This window comes from Anguilla anguilla, chromosome 18 (genome assembly GCF_013347855.1).
Source record: "Anguilla anguilla isolate fAngAng1 chromosome 18, fAngAng1.pri, whole genome shotgun sequence".
Lineage (NCBI taxonomy): Eukaryota > Metazoa > Chordata > Actinopteri > Anguilliformes > Anguillidae > Anguilla > Anguilla anguilla.
Genome location: NC_049218.1, coordinates 1892512 through 1909843, shown reverse-complemented (window position 1 = coordinate 1909843; position 17332 = coordinate 1892512). Strand labels below are relative to the sequence as shown.

The window sequence follows — 17332 nt, the reverse complement described above, 5'->3', positions numbered from 1 at the left end:
TATGACTGCATACACAAATTATTCCTGATTTTTACAGAAAGGAAACACATGCATGTCTGTGGTATACAGCCGCCAGCACACACAGACGTGCACAGCTGTTCTGGTTCAGGGGAGTGGCCGTTAACTGGCTGTCTGTCTGTCTGTCTGTAGTCTACTGTTGATGCCCATATTGGAGCTTTCTCAGGGTTATTCTGAGGTTAGTTGTAAGTGTAACCAAAGCTTATTGACTGAAGATTCAGCTTCCAGGTTGAAATTAAGACTGCTTCCTTGGAATAATTCCTAATAAATCGACCATCTTGATAACCTTTTTTTTTAGTGGCTTGTCTTTTAGAATTCCAAAATCTTACGTTCTAGACCATAAATCCTGTGCTTCGTAGGATGATGATACTGTGAGAGCTAATATGAGCAATGTGTGTGGCATTAGTTATGCTTGTCAACTAGATTATCAACGTTTGCCATGTGAAAAAGCACTTTGCTAGCTGGCACGTTTCCATGCTTTTGTCAGTCCTTAGGCTACTGTAGTCGGTGCCATACTACAGATCTGTACTTTGAAAGGAGTAGAAGTAGACTGGAGCACTGGCTGGGCAATGAAGTCTTTATTCTTGCTGAGAGAGAGGGAGAGAGAGAGAGAGAGAGAGAGAAACAGAGGAAGACTGAGAAAGGGAGTGAGTGAGTGAATGAGTGAGTGAGTGAGAGAAATAAAGAAAGAGAGATAGAGGGAAGGAGAGGGAGGAAGAGGGAAAGAGAGTGAGAGATAGAGAGAAGGAGAGGGAGGAAGAGGGAAAGAGAGTGAGAGAGAGAGAGAAGGAGAGGGCGGAAGAGGGAAAGAGTGAGAGATAGAGAGAGAGAAGGAGAGGGAGGAAGAGGGAGAGAGAGTGAGAGATAGAGAGAGGGAGGAAGAGGGAAAGAGAGTGAGAGATAGAGAGAGAGAAGGAGAGGGAGGAAGAGGGAAAGAGAGTGAGAGATAGAGAGAGAGAAGGAGAGCAGCATCCAGCTGTTCCGCTGTTACAGTCTAATCTCGCACAGCCTCTGGGCTGCCGTGTGCTGCCGTTGCCATGGAAACTAAACACAGAGCGAGGCAGGTGTGTGTGGAGTGTGTGGGGGAGTGGTGTGGAGTGTGTGTGGGAGAGCGTAGTGGGTGTGTGTGGGGGGTGTCGGGGAGTGGGGCGCGTGTGTGTGGAGTGTGTGTGGGAGAGTGAGGCGTGTGTGTGCAGAGTGTGTGTGTGGGAGCATAGCGGGTGTGTGGGGGAGTGGGGCGCGTGTGTGTGTGGTGTGTGTTTGGGAGAGCGTAGTGGGTGTGTGTGGGGTGTGTGGGGGAGTGGGGTGCGTGTGTGTGGAGTGTGTGTGGGAGAGTGAGGCGTGTGTGTGTGGAGTGTGTGTGTGGGAGCATAGCGGGTGTGTGTGGAGTGTGTGTGGGAGAGTGGGGCGTGTGTGTGTGGGGGAGTGGGGCGCGTGTGTGTGGAGTGTGTGTGGGAGCATAGCGGGTGTGTATGTGGGAGAGGATGGGGTGTATTTGGAGTGTGTGGGAGAGGTTGGGGTGTATTTGGAGTGTGTGTGGGAGAGTGGGGCGTGTGTGTGCGGAGTGTGTGTGGGGGAGCATAGCGGGTGTGTGTGGAGTGTGTGTGGGAGAGTGGGGCGTGTGTGTGCGGAGTGTGTGTGGGGGAGCATAGCGGTGTGTGTGGAGTGCGTGGGAGAGGATGGGGTGTATTTGGAGTGTGTGTGGGAGAGTGGGGCGTGTGTGTGCGGAGTGTGTGTGGGGGAGCATAGCGGGTGTGTGTGGAGTGCGTAGCGGGTGTGTGTGGAGTGCGTAGCGGGTGTGTGTGGGGGAGCATGGCAGGTGTGTGTGGGAAAGTGGGGCGTGTGTGCAGAGTGTGTGTGGGGGAGCATAGCAGGTGTGTGTGGGAGAGTGGGGTGTGTGTGCGGAGTGTGTGTGGGGGAGCATAGCGGGTGTGTGTGGAGTGCGTAGCGGGTGTGTGTGGGGGAGCATGGCAGGTGTGTGTGGGAGAGTGGGGCGTGTGTGTGCAGAGTGTGTGTGGGGGAGCATAGCGGGTGTGTGTGGGAGAGTGGGGTGTGTGTGTGCGGAGTGTGTGTGGGAAAGTGGGGCGTTTGTGTGCGGAGTGTGTGTGGGGGAGCATAGCGGGTGTGTGCGGAGTGTGTGTGGGGGAGTGTGGCGTGTGTGTGGGGGAGCATAGCGGGTGTGTGTGGGAGAGTGGGGCGTGTGTGTGGGGGAGCATAGCGGGTGTGTGTGGGAGAGCGTAGCGGGTGTGTGTGGGAGAGTGGGGCGTGTGTGTGCAGAGTGTGTGTGGGGGAGCATAGCGGGTGTGTGTGGAGTGTGTGTGGGAGAGTGGGGCGTGTGTGTGCGGAGTGTGTGTGGGGGAGCGTAGCGGGTGTGTGTGGGGGAGCATAGCGGGTGTGTGTGGGAGAGTGGGGCGTGTGTGTGCGGAGTGTGTGTGGGGGAGCGTAGCGGGTGTGTGTGGGAAAGCTTGGCGCGTGTGTCTGAGTGCGTGGGAGAGGAGGGGGACGGGACCCCGGAGTTCGCATTGGGGCCCATGACTTCCTGCCTGCTGACTCTCGGAGGACTCCAGCTGCCTGGCTGCGTTAGTGCGGCCTCTGGTCCTTAACGAGGAGCCGCTCATTAACACCAGACCTGTGAGAACAGTCACCAGCCTGGAAATGGCTTCAGTTCCTCAGGGACACCAGGCTTCCTTATGAAGCCACAGGGAAAGATCACAGTCTGTGCATCACACAGCTGTAGAGGAGGCTTGTCTGTAAATGTTGAATAGAATTGGGCTATTCAGGAGTGCACATGTAGAATGTCACCTGGCTCTTTGAGCTTCGCAGAGCCATCATGGCGTCATAATAGAGGGTCTGGTTAACTCTTGTTAACTCAGTTAATCGGATAATTTATCCTTGTAAGCAGGAATTATAGTTTCAGATCAGAACAGGATGAAAGAATCCTGTTCCTTGTATGAACTAGGTAAGTTATTATTCTTTTTCTAATACACACACACACAAATATATATATATATATATATATATATATATATATATATATATATATAATGTTGGTAGAAAGGATGCTTCATTATATGATTTTACATGTACAATATTTGTTCTTTAAGGGGATAAAATAAGAAAAATATTAATAAAAGACATCATGCCTCCCTGCTCTTTAGACTGTGTCCAATTGTTATTCATTTTATTCACAGATAACATTTTTTTAAAAATAAAAAAGCAAGAGAAAACTAATCTCATGTTTAGCTGTTAGCTCAGAATGAGCTCATTTAACTGATTTAATTTGCATTGTTAATGGCTGTTTGCTCGCATTGCTGAAAATGCCCTTTGTATCTCAATGCCCTGGTTCCCCCTTTGGAATTACACGTGGAACTGTATAAAATTCATAAGCCTACATAAACGTACTCATATTTCACATCAAACTGGCACTTTGAAAATCAGAAGAGTTTCAGAAAAAAAGGCTATTTATTTCAATAGCGCTGCTAGCATTGCATTTATATTGCTGCTAGGATTCCATTTATATTGCTGCTGGCATTGCATTTAAATTGCAAAATCAGCTGCACTGTTGTCCACTTTTCTAAAGATTTTGCTCATTGCATTATAGCAAGTCAGACACCGTGGATATATCATGGAGTCTCACTTTTCACATATTTCACTGAATCCAGTAACGTGCTCATTTCCAAGGGATTCACTGTCTGCCAAGCTTCAGCATTTACCAGCAGTCCACAGAACGTCCCTCGCTGTGTTGAGCACCCCAAAGGCCACCTGAGGAGTGATTTGATTGAGGCTTTTAAATTCATAAAGGGGATCAACAACGTGAACCACAAGAGATTCTTCAGGTTGAGTTCTGTTAGTAGGGCATGTATCGGAGTCCAGTCCTGGAGAGCTGCAATGTCTGCAGGCTTTCAGTGTGTTTCAGTACTAATGGTTAATTTAAGTCATTGATTGGCTTTAGAGACCTCACACCTTGTTCTCAAGGTCTTAATTGGCTGCTGATTGAAAGGAAATCACAAATACCTGCTGACACAGCGCCCCCTCCAGGATTGGAGTGTGACATTCCTGATTTAGGCCATGCTTCTGACTCCAGCACCTCGCTTTTAGTTGTTCCCCGGGACATCCCTGTCAGGGTGATACCCCCAGAGTGGGTTGGCATAGGAGTATCTCTGGTTATTTTCCAGTTTGATACTGTGAGCTAGCTGGAGCAGAAGCCTTGTTTCATAGTAAACACATTTAAACATTTTGCATGTTAATTTGTGTTGATTTTTTTAATTGATTTATTTTTTGATTTTTTTTGTTTACCTTCACTATTGTAATCATTTGTGTCATTTCCTGTATTTGAATTTGACTTTTGACTAGGAAGTATTTGAATCAGTTCTGGGCCTGAATACGGAAGAATGGGACCGTATTGTTGCTTACCAAACAAGCACTGAATTGTGTTTCAGTTCGATTTAGCCCATGTGGAACAGTGAGTCTTATCCAGACGGGAAACCAATTAAATGAAGAGTTTACATTAGTTTGGTGAACGCCAGTGCACGCATACTTTTACCAGACAATCTGTGGCCACAGGGAGGAATCTGACCTCAGGAAGTACCCAGCTGTTCTCCTCTAACACACAAGTCCTTAAGTTCTCCTGCAGCATATGAGTCACAGCGGCCTTAATGGTGTCCCCTATAAAATAAAACCCTGTCTCTAATTTATATGGGTTCCGTGTGTTTCCCAAAGAGTCGCGTGTGTACCCCTACCCCTCTGACGTACCCCAGCCGAGCGTGCCCACACGTGGCTCCCAAAAATGCGAAGTATGCGGTGGAAAAACAGCGGTTTCCTGCCTTGCGCAGAGTGTGGCCAGTGTATGACACACAACTGGATTAATTCGGGCTTAAAATGAATATTTTTGTCCTCATAATGATAAAGGTTCTTCTGATTGGCTCGCTGCGCTCTGAAGCTGTGTCGGGAGCACAGTAAATCCTCTCTCTGTGCTCGTGTGAGACGCCTCGGAGCTTTTCCCAAAGTCGTTACGGGACCGTGAGATCGTAAACAGTTCTGGTTTCTGCTTTGTAGTTCTGGTCCCGGATACGTCTTAGAAACGGACGATTTTTGCTCCACAAAATCATTCAACTGTGAAAGCTATTGATCATCAGAGTGAATGGCACAAAATATTTTTTTAAAATCAGTGCTGTGCCAGTGGTTCTGCCAAGTGTAATTAGAAACAGATTTTTATTTGCATATCATGCAGGACTCTTAACTGCTTTGGTACAATGGTGCCATCAACACTAAATTATGCTCTTTTTAACAAATACTTTTTTCCTTTCTTCAGAACTGCTTATACTTGAGGCTTATGCTAAATTATAAAAGTTTTTTAATGATGCGACCAACATGACGACTAACTAGTGAGTTAGTCAGACAGCTTACTTGCCTGCTATTGAATATGTATACAACTAGTATGCAGCTTATATTCTCAGTAGTAAATGGTAAATGGTAAATGGACTGCATTTATATAGCGCTTTTATCCAAAGCGCTTTACAATTGATGCCTCTCATTCGCCAGAGCAGTTAGGGATTAGGGGTTAGGTGTCTTGCTCAGGGACACTTCGACATACCCAGGGCGGGGTTTGAACCGGCAACCCTCCGACTGCCAGACAATCGGTCTTACCTCCTGAGCTATGTCGCCCCTAGTAAGCAAGTAAACCGTTTCAGACGTGGCCTGGGTCAAGAAGTGATAGTGAGCGCCCTCTACTGGTAGCCTACCGCCATCAGGACACAGGCCCCTCAACAGCCCGGTTTGGAAGGTTTCCAAACACACAACTGGGGTCTCCAGACACCTCTACTTTCCTGTTTCCATCGGAGGCCTCTTGTTTTAGTGCAGTTTTGGAGTGTTTAGACCTCCAGGCCTTCACCACGCTCGCCGATGTGGCCGCGTAGTCCCTCACCACCACACGACCGCAGCATCATCCAGAGCTGCCGTCTCGCTGCTCCATAATCCGAGAAGTTCATTTTCGCTTTTTATTTACCGTCGGAATTATTTTACCCTAGCCTCAAGAGTAAAAGAATACTAATATTTTTCATAACCCGAAGTCGTCTTTGACTCGATTAGCAGTCTGAGCGTGGGCGTTTGTACGCCTCTCTGTAATGTTTTATTAAAGGAGGCCAGCGGCAGTTTGTTTTTTCTGAAGCGGAGCACGAGGTGAATACCTGAGTCACTCCGTAATCCCAGACGCGTGAAAACGGTCCTGATCAGCTCCACGAGGTGGGGATGAGCCCCTCCGTCCCCGAGCTGTTCTTCATGGAGCTGTTTTCAGTCGGACCGTTCGCCACGTGAAACGCGCCTTCCGTTCACTACTGAGTCTGTTCACCGTGCGAAACGCACCTTCCGTTCACTGTTGTGTCCGTTCACCGTGCGAAACGCACCTTCTGTTCACTGTTGTATCCGTTCACCGTGCGAAACGCACCTTCCGTTCACTACTGAGTCCGTTCACCATGCGAAACGCACCTTCCGTTCACTACTGAGTCCTTTCACCGTGCGAAACGCACCTTCCGTTCACTACTGAGTCCTTTCACCGTGCGAAACGCACCTTCCGTTCACTACTGAGTCCGTTCACCGTGCGAAACGCACCTTCCGTTCACTGTTGTGTCCGTTCACCGTGCGAAACGCACCTTCCGTTCACTACTGAGTCTGTTCACCGTGCGAAACGCACCTTCCGTTCACTGTTGAGTTTCATGTCCACTACGGGGCACAACTGTAGAGGACATCAATCTTCAGCGAAGCAAAGCGCTGAATAGTTATTGCGGATAATTCTTAAAAGATCTAGTTCTGAAGCTTCTCTAGTCTTATGTTAATATTTCCCTCAATTGCTTTGCTATTATTAAGGCCCCCTTGCTTATACCATTCCTGTCCAAAACTGTTGTTTTGCTGTTTTTAAATAAACATCTGCAATAATGTACAGAGTATTGATGTGGTGGAGGAAGTATGATTATGTACTGTAGCTATGAATTACTGGAATTTAAGAATTTATTTAAAATAAAGATTTCACTTTTTCCACTATTTCTTCCCAGTTTGTCTTTTCAGGTTCCGTATAGCCATCAAGACATTTTAAAACTCTTTCTTTTCACCCGCGAGATCAGTATGTTGAAATTTATTTTAGAACTTCTGAAATTCTAAAAAGTTTGTTTTGGACTTTTGTCCTAACTAGCTCTTTAAAGAGTCAGCGAATAATCGTGAATAAGCCGTTGTTAAATTTCACAGGAACAGAGATATTTTTAAAGCTTGCAGCCGATTAATTTGAAAGTGAGCTCCTGGCCGCCTGGAACTCTTAGGGGTGTGTCTTTATTGTTGCTAGGTCTGTATAAACAGGTGCTCTGTTCCGACAGCCGAAGGTGTCGCCTCTGCAGCGCATTAATAAAGTCTGGCAAGTCTGTCAAGTACCAGATGAAATAACAGGAAACTGGAGGCTATTAAAAGCAGCGTGTAGCTCCAGGCTCAACGTTACGTAATCCTTCACGGGGAAGGATGAGTCGGCTTTGACTATCTTGAGATTTGCTGCAACGGAGTGCACGGCAAGTTCAGTTTTGTTTTTGACGTGGACGCGCCGTAGACACCCTCACAGAAGACACATGTTTTTTCGCTGACTCATTTTAGTCTGACATCATGGGAAAGATCACGATGTTTGGAAAGCAGGATTTACTCGGGAAGTGTGCTGTAGTTTTATATGAATGATAACTACTTTTGATGCTTTCCACCTATTTGCAATATGCTGCAGTGTATTTCCTTTTCAGGTATCCTGTTAACAGAGGGGTTAGCTATTGTGAAGTGCTGGATGCCCGTTTGTAAATGGTGTAGGCCAAAATTAATATTTATTGGATTGATTGATTAATGTCTGGATTGATTTATTTATTGATGAATGTACTGATTCATTGATTGTTTAATTTACTGATTGGTTTATTGGTTAATGTACTGATTTATTGATTGTTTAATACACTGATTGATTAATTGGTTAATGTACTTATTGATTGATTGATTGGTTAATGTATGGGTTGATTGATCGATCAGTTGATTGATTGGTTAATGTACTAATCGATTGATTGATTGATTGAGTGATTGATTGATAGAGAATAGCTGAAAAATCACAGGCAGCGTCACTCACTAGTTGCCGGCTCCTGTCTGAATGGTGAGCTGTAATCCTGGGAATGGAGAATGGCCCTGATGGTGAGCTGTAATCCTGGGAATGGAGAATGGCCCTGATGGTGATGCTCTCTCTTTCAGATCCACACATCAAAGTCTGCGGAAAGAAGGAGAGAGTGAAGGAGGCCAAAGAGAAGATCATGTCTGTCCTCGATGCAAAAGTGAGTGAAAGATCTGCCTGTGTATGTGTGTGTGTGTGTGTGTGTGTCCGTGTGTCTTTGTGTGGGTGTGTCTGTGTGCCTGTGTGTCTGTCTGTGTGTGCGCGTGAGTGTGTGTTTGTGTGTGTGTCTGTCTGTCTGTCTGTGTGTGTGTGCGTGAGTGTGTGTTTGGCATACACAACAGTAACTGATATTTCTCAGTTGGTTCCAGCTCATTTAGGGCTTAATGGGGATATGATGGCAGAAAGCAATAGGATTTCTGTCTCTCAGAAGTGAGGGTGAAGAGTGAGGTCTCACAGCCACTAATCCTTCAGATGGAAGTCCATAGACAAGGGGTCTGCTGGCTTGGATCCTGAGGCCCAAATGGTTCCAGGTTTCTTTCCATCTTAAAATCGGCAACCAATGAGTAACCAACTACTTTAATCGGTAAATTAAGTCATGAGTAACAGCGACAGCCAGCAGATATTGCGGCTCTCTGGGACCAGGGCTGCAGACCCTGCAGTGTGTGAAATGAGCCTGTGGTACCTGGGAGGTCCTGTTTCAGGTGCGTGGCCATCCTGTGAGAGGTCCTATTCCAGGTACAGGGTCCTCCTGAGAGAGGTCCTGTTTCAGGTACATGATCCTCCTGAGCTCTTCCCCATCCACTTCCTTAGCTACATTGCACTCACATGCGCCCCTTGTGGTGCTTTTGCCCATTCTCCCTGGGGCTCAAGGATGCATTTTTCTGATCTGATTGGATGTCTCCTACACAGTGACCTTTTTAAGTCCTCTAGCCTGTGCAGTTTTTCCTTACCATTTCTTGGGTGTTTTATGAGTATTGCTTTTGAATCTCAGCCCAGAGTTATGACCGGCTGGAATTGTGAAATGATTACTGTTGTTGAGCTTCCAGAGAGAAAATCCCTGAAAAAATACCATTGTTGGCAGTCAGTGGTATGGGACACATACCTTAAAGTACTACATATGTAAGGACATCGGTCTCTCTTCACAAGGTGATGCTCATGTCAGCATCACTTTTTTGTGTGGAGAAAGGCTGAAAAGGTTTCAAGGTTAAAATTTTCTGCATTGTTTCTTTCTTTCTTTTTCTGCATTGTATGATTCATTGTATGTATGTATGTATGTATCATGTATTGTTAAGCTTCTTTGAGACCATGAAAAGCGCTATATAAAATAAATTTATTATTATTATGACCGAGCAACTGCTGTCTCCCTCACAGGGCAGCCGCGTCACGCTGAAGATGGACGTGTCCCACACAGAGCACTCCCACGTCATCGGGAAAGGAGGCAACAACATCAAGAGGGTGATGGAAGAAACAGGCTGCCACATCCACTTCCCCGACTCCAACCGCAACAACCAGGCGGAGAAGAGCAACCAGGCATGTCCGCGTCTGTCGCCGCCCATCACCGTCCCTCACCCCCCCTCACTGTCCCTCACCGTCCCTCACCCCCCCTCACTCCCCCTCACTGCCCCTCACCCCCCCTCACTGCCCCTCACCGCCCCTCACTGCCCCCATGACGATCTAGCTTTGGGGTAAATCAAGGAAAACGAAGACCAATGAAGAGGCTGTGATCTAATGCCATGATAGTCAACATGTCGATTTATTAGACCTTCATTTGACATGTGTGCACTTAGGATTGAAGATGGTATTCAGGCAAAAAAAAAAAATGTTCAACATAGACAAGATGTGGAAATTGATTCACTCAAAATTGGTTAATTTTGTTCAATGACATTGAAGAGCTTTGTTGTAACTGAGTAGAACTTGATTTTGATTTTTTTTTTCTTGCTTGGTTTCAATTTATTAATTCAGTCATTAAATAGGATTGTGAGACCAGTAGTTAAAACCATATTTTATAGACAGACAGACAGACAGACAGACAGATAGATAGACAGATAGATAGACAGATAGATAGACAGATAGATAGATAGATAGATAGATAGATAGATAGATGCAATGGCAACCAACAAGTGTCAGCAGCAGCAGCAGCAGCAGCAGCAGTTGTGACACAGTGGGTGAGGAGTGTCATCACTGTGGCCGAATTCAGTCAATATTCGTCTTTAACTTTGACTGGTAATTAAATTAAAGTGCTTGTTGTTTTCCCAAAAGCTGTCTGGGGAGTTCAGGGCTCACCAGAAGACCTGGGTAAACTGTGTTTGTGCAAAAGAAAAGCTGCCAGTGTCTTAATGGGTGGTGGTAATGAGTATTGCTGATTAAATCTGGCCTGTGGCGCTTCCTGTAGGTGTTGACTGACGTGTTTCTCCCAGGTGTCCATCGCAGGCCAACCAGCTGGGGTGGAGACAGCCAGAGTTAAAATCAGGGTAATAAACCTATTTTACGCACCTTCGTCCTTTATGCTGTTCCTGAATGAAAAACACCAGTTCACCTGTACTTACAGAACTGGAACACAGCTGTCCTAATACTACAACTATACTAAAACTCACCTGTACTAAAACTACAACTACACTAAACACACCTGTACTAATACTCTACTGAAGAATTTTATTTCACACCAAACACCTACACTACAAACTGACCCTGACGAGGAACACACCTGCTTGCATCACAAACACCTGACCCAAACACCACTTTGCATACTTATGCACATACATGCCGAGGTCCATCTTGGAAATGACAAGTTTAAAAGCCAGTGAGGACGCACAGCTTGTATGTTGTGACGGCGGATGTGTTTGTTTATTTTATCAGCACGCCCTGTGCAGCGCGTGCTTACGTGATCGCCTCGGTAATCCCGCGCCTCTGTTTCCATGGCAACGCGCTGAGAGTTCGTGGAAGAGCGTCCCCCCGCGCGCTCGGTGTTTAGTCTGCCGCGGCTGGCGGCTAATGGCGGCCTTTGATGTTCGCGGCGGTTTTTGTGGAGGAGGTGTGATGTGGGATCTGGAGTCCGCTGTTCGTTGTGGCTTGATGTGGAACATGTGTTGGCGATCAGAGAGACCAGTTTCAGCTACGCGAGTTCGGCGGTCCCTGTTTTCCTGTTTTTTTTCGACGGGCGCGTCCGTTCCACTCCCGCCTGTCATTCCCTTCCAGACGGCCCTCTTTGCATCTCACGGGAACGGTGACACCTGGCTCTCTCTCTCTCTCTCTCTCTCTCTCTCTCTCTCTTTCTCTCTCTCTCTCGATCGAGGGACTGTGGAAAACTCTCTGATTCTCACCATCCACGCACGTAACAGAGCTAATATGTGCGCTGGCTTTTCAGCAACAAAGAAATAAATGACCGCGAAACAGACGTGGTTTTTGGCTCTGTTTTTCCTAAATAGACTCTGACAGCCGTATTGGTTGCCTGGCGTTCCTGAGCACAGAAGTATGGCACGGACCAGAGGGCTTCTCTTGACTTATGGCCTGCCTCAGTCATGCCTCAGTAGGATCAGTACCTGAGTAGTGCCAACTCAACAGGAACTCAAACAGACCAGCGCCAGTTCAACAGGAATTACTTCAGACCAGCTCCAACACAACAGGGCCTACACCAGACCAGCTCCAACCCAACAGAGCCTACGCCAGATCAGCTCCAACCCAACAGAGCCAGCACCAGACCAGCTCCAACCCAACAGGGCCTACGCCAGATCAGCTCCAACCCAACAGAGCCTACGCCAGATCAGCTCCAACCCAACAGAGCCAGCACCAGACCAGTTCCAACCCAGCAGAGCCAGCACCAGACCAGCTCCAACCCTACAGAGCCTACACCAGATCAGCTCCAACCCAACAGAGCCTACACCAGATCAGCTCCAACCCAACAGAGCCAGCACCAGACCAGCTCCAACCCTACAGAGCCTACACCAGATCAGCTCCAACCCAACAGAGCCAGCACCAGATCAGCTCCAACCCAACAGAGCCTGTACCAGACCAGCTCTAACCCAACAGAGCCTGCACCAGACCAGCTCCAACCCAACAGGGCCTACACCAGACCAGCCAACAGAGCCTACACTAGACCAGTTCCAACCCAGCAGAGCCTGTATCAGACTGGTTCCAACCCAACAGAGCCTACACTACACCAGACCATGTGTAATATTTTTGGATTTTATCTGTGAATTCTTTTAAGTTCTTTTCAACTCTGGCAGGAAGATTTCTTTTGAATGGATGGGGCAAGTGAATGTATCCATTGAATGCCGATAGAGTAGATCATGTAGGTGGGTAGCATGAAATGGAGTTCAGAGAGAGCACTTGTGCGTGAGCTAATAGCTTCTGTAACAGCATGGATGCAGATTGCCCCTGTAGGGGCTGATGAAGATGAAAATTGAGATGAACATGGAAGTTCCGCGTTGCTCGCGGCAACGTTCAGGCTGTTAGCAGCACTTAGCATGTCTCCCAAGTGGACCCCCGCCCAGTCAAACGGCCAACGGCACTGAGTCGCTCAGAATATTTTCCCTTTTTCCAGTAAGATAAAATGCGTGTGCTTTCTCTGGTGAACTCTGTACTGAGTATTACTGGACATCAGTGCTGTTTTTCACCCTCAGCTCAGGTTAGGTGTACTTTTAATTAATTAGGTCTGCCTTCTAATTGGAGAAGATCCCATTCCTGGGAATAGAAGACGTTGTGATGTAGGACGGGCCTTGCTCATGGTTCTCTTACTTGGAGTAAATAAGAAAACGGTTCCCCATCTCAATGTCTGTGAATTGAGCTGAATCTGATGTGTTGGTCTGATGCTGAAGGGGTATTAAGTCAGGCGAACACGCAGGATATGTAGATAGCAGAACTGATAGCTGCTCGTGCGTTGTACCTACGCTCTCTATTTTTAGCCCAATCTTCCTGCCTTAGACCAGGTTTCCTGGACTCAGTTCAGTTAAGCGTGAGAGAAACTGCTTTTCTGGTTTTCATCTGGAAAAGTATTCCATTGTGATATTTCTACAGGAAAATATAATGCCATTTTCCCTCTTTTTTTCCCTCCACGCACAAAAGTAATGCTTGGAGACATAATCTTAACGCAGTTTCGTTGAACATGTGCTAGTGATCATGGCTGCATTTTTTCGGTCGCTGTAATTTATACAGTTTACCATTCTCTGGCGGCCGGTGAGGCTAGGCCGCGGTGCCAGGAGGCCGGGGCCCAGGGTCTGCGTGCGTGCTTCTGCAGAGAGAGAGAGCGTGTTCTCCGTGCGCTTTCGTTTCCTCACCTCCACAGAGGGCGTTTATCTGACCGCGTTTGTGTCCGTCAGCACCGTTTCAGTCTCGATCAGCCCTGTTTGAGTCGAAGGGTTTGTCTCAGTGCTCTTCTCTTGGCTGTGATGGCTCTCCAGGCCTCGTATTCACGAAGGTCTCTGATCTGGGATGGGTTCAGCCTGTTAGCTCATAATGGATTAAGTTAGCAAATGAACTGGGGAGAACTGACCCTAGTTTAGCACTTCTTACGCTGAGACACATATTAAATTAATATTAAATGAGTCTCTATGGGTTAGAATAGTACAGTGTGGATGCAGTAGATGGGTCTAAAGCTCATGTGTATTTTAACTGCATTAGACATTTAGTCTTTAAAAGTCTAGACGCTGGTCGCTGGTCGTATTTGAAAGCATTTCTGCTGTCAACAGGAAGAAAACATTTCAAATAGTTATTTAACCACGGTCTGCTCTTTTTCCTGAGCACAACTGCTATTAATTCATATGCTTATTTATTTATTTATTTATTCAAAAGAAATACCCCATTGACACTGATATCTCTGCTTTAAGAAGGACATGGCAAGTGATTTTTCTCCCCCTTTTGTGGTCGACTTGGAACACAATTCAAAATACTTTCCAAATAAATACAGTAAAGGCCAAACATATATTTAAAAGGTAGAAAAGAACATGTGCAATACACTCATACAAACACACAATTTAAATACACGCATTTGAGATGCTGCCCCCCTCTGATGCGGACCCCCCCCCGCAGGAGCTCCTCCCCCTGGTGCTGACGTTCGAGCTCCCGCCGATGGTCCAGCCGGACCCGGGCTCCCCCGCGGTGCAGCACATCTCCCAGACCTACGGCATCTCCGTGTCCTTCAAGCTGCGGTCCCGCCTGTACCGCACCACAGTTACGGTCAGGGGCTCGCAGGACAACGCCGCCGCGGTCAAGGTAAGCCCCCCGCCCCCCCAACCCCCCAACCCACCCACCCCCTGCTGCGTTAGCGTCTAAACCGTCCTAACCCTAACCCTCCCACCCCCCCACCACCCCAACCCCCCTACCCCCACTGCGTTAGCATCTAAACCGTGGTCCTAACCCTAACCCCCAACCCCACCACCCCACCCCCCGCTATGTTACCGTCTAAACCGCAGTCCTAACCCTAACCCCCAACCCCACCACCCCCTGCTGCGTTAGCATCTAAACCGCGGTCCTGACCCTAACCCTGTGACTGTAGCGGCGTTCTGGCTAAAACTTTCAGCCCATCTGGCGCAATGTGACCGCTTGATGTTTCCCCATTTTAATTGGCTCAGTAATTCCCCCCCCCCCCCCATCCCCCCCCCCCCCCCCCCCGTCTCTCCACCCCATTAGATAAAATGGCTGCCGTTCATCACCCAGGTACATTGGTGGCAGTTGAGGACAGCTTCCCCCTCCTTTGACTTTAAAGTGCTTTGAAATTGCTGTGTAAATGCAGTCCCTTGTTATTATTATTTTTCTTTTTATTATTATGATTATTATTGTTATTATAGAGCACTCTGTCCATGTGGACGAGTCCTTATCTGGCCTCTGCTGTGGTTGAGGATTTGGCCTGGAGATTATTTTGGAACAGCAGTCCTAACTGCTGTTGACAGAGAGGGGGGTGGGGGTTGGAAGGAGTGGGCCAGTGGTTTTGGAGAGCATGTGTGCCTGCATTTCTGTGGTGTTCGGTTTTTTATTAATAATGCGGTCGCTATAGGACAAAGGGAGGAATCCTACTCTGAAAATGTTGGAAATAACAGAAAAACAGAACAGAAAAAGATAAAAATGTGTGTGCTCACGGGCTGTGTGTGTGTGTGTGTGTGTGTGTGTGTGTGTTTCAGGGCTTTTTATGGTGGCAAACCATGTGCAGGACCAATTGGTCGAATTTTTAGACCGTAGATCTGACCAGAAGCTATAATTTATCCAGAAGTAATCGTTACTGAAGTACAGTTGATCAAAAGTACTTTGGAAATCTTACTAATAAAAGACCTCACCTTGCTGAATGCGGTCAAGGATACTCCCCACTCTCCATCCAACGTTGGCTGCTGCCGCCTGTGTTTTGGTTGTGAGAAAACATTTCCGTTGTTGTTTTCTTATGAAATGCAGCATGTTTCTGTATTGTCGTTGTGTTTTCGATTTGCAATTGCTTCGCAATTAGCAGTTGCAGTTGAAATGGATGAATTCAGGATTGGCCTTCACTATCTGTGTTATTCTTCCTGCAGATGAATAGAATTTAACTTCTTTTGGCCGTTTGTGTGTTCCCCGTCCCGTTTGCAGACGGGGACCGCGCTGCTGCTGGAGCACCTGACGGGCGGCCTGGGCGGGGCAGTTTCGGTGAGCACCCACCTGGACATCGCGCCCCAGCACCACCTCTTCCTGATGGGCCGCAACGGCGGCAACGTGCGGCACGTCACCCAGAGCACCGGCGCCCAGCTGCACTTCCCCGACCCCAGCAGCCCGCACAAGAAGTCCGCCGTCTACCTCCAGGGCTCGGTGGAGTCCGTCTGCCTGGCACGCCAGCATCTCATGGTGAGGGTCTCTCATTCAGCACGTCTACTGGAAAATCAGGAAAGTCAGGAAAGTTGTTGCTTTTTTTTGACAGTTATCTAAATTTTGTATGACTTGAAAAAGTCCAGCTTTCTGAGTTATAAAACCCTTTATTTAAACCCTTTCTGAGGAGCAGGTTTTTTTGGAATGTTTTTCTTTTTTTCTAAGCTGGTGTTCTAGAACTCCACTGCTTTCAGTCACCAGCAGTGATTGTGACATCAGCATTAGAATGTTCAGTTAAGAACATTCTAACCACATGTTTGTGATCTCACACTCCTCCTAACCCAGGTAGCAAAAATTATTTAAAAAATATTTTTATATGAATTATTCCTTTAATTTTCCTCCCTCCATCCTCACTTAAGCTTTCATAGACCCGCAGGCCAGAGGGCCCTGTCTGCTTTGCCTTGCTCTGAGTCTTTTTGCCTTGCTCTGAGTCTTTTTGCCTTGCTCTGAGTCTTTTAGCCTTGCCCTGAGTCTTTTTGCCTCAGCTGAAGGTTCCCCCAGAGGGGCACTCTCCAAAGGAGGGTTGCATCAGCCTGCAGTGCAAATAGAGCTGAAACAGGGATCGTTATGGTGCAGCAGTGCTGGGTATGCACAGCAGCCTGCTGGCGTTGAGCACGTTGTACATGCTTAAGCGGTATTGGCACTGTTCTATTTTTAACAGCCGTCCAAAATAAAGAGTTAAAAAGCTAAAAGTGTGTCTGTGTGTGTGCGTGTGTGTGCGTGTGTGTGCATGTGTGTGTGTGTATGTGTGTGTGTCTGTGTCTGTGTATCTGTGCCTGTGTGTGTTTGTTTGTGTGTGTGTGTGCCCATGCTTGTTTGTTTGTCAGGGCTTTCTTCCCCTGGTCCTGATGTTTGACATTAAGGAGGACATGGAGGTGGAGCCGCAGTGCCTGACCGGTCTGATGGAGCGGCTGGACGTCTTCGTCAGCATCAAGGCCAAGGTCAAACAGCCCAGCAAGGTACAGGCCCCGCCCAACAACATCCATACCCAACCGATCCCGAGCCGTCAGTCATCCCTCAACCAATCACAGCTTACAGTGTGAGCACCAGGCCCCACCCACCAACATCAATGCCCAACCCGAGCCGTCAGTCATCCCCCAGCCAATCACAGCTTACTGTGTGAGCAGCAGTCTCTGCCCACCAACATCCATCCCCAACCCGAGCCATCAGTCATCCCCCAGCCAATCACAGCTTCCTGTGTGAGCACCAGGCCCAGCCCCCCAGCCCTCTCCCTCCCTGCACCTGGCCCAATCACAGACACAGGCCACTGTGAGTGGCTTCCCTCTCCCCCATCTGAGGTACCTGAGGGCGTGAGTTTCG

The 17332-nt window shown here is 47.7% G+C and overlaps 1 protein-coding gene across 1 annotated transcript in view; it reads left to right on the top strand.

The window, feature by feature from the left end:
- LOC118217569 (protein bicaudal C homolog 1-like) overlaps positions 1-17332 on the top strand; it is a 61383-nt gene that overhangs the window by 29953 nt on the left and 14098 nt on the right. The window contains exons 4-9 of the mRNA XM_035399441.1: positions 8272-8351; positions 9563-9721; positions 10609-10662; positions 14216-14398; positions 15740-15991; positions 16840-16971. Of these exons, the coding sequence (XP_035255332.1) occupies positions 8272-8351; positions 9563-9721; positions 10609-10662; positions 14216-14398; positions 15740-15991; positions 16840-16971 (860 nt within the window). The remainder of the gene's footprint in view (positions 1-8271; positions 8352-9562; positions 9722-10608; positions 10663-14215; positions 14399-15739; positions 15992-16839; positions 16972-17332) is intronic.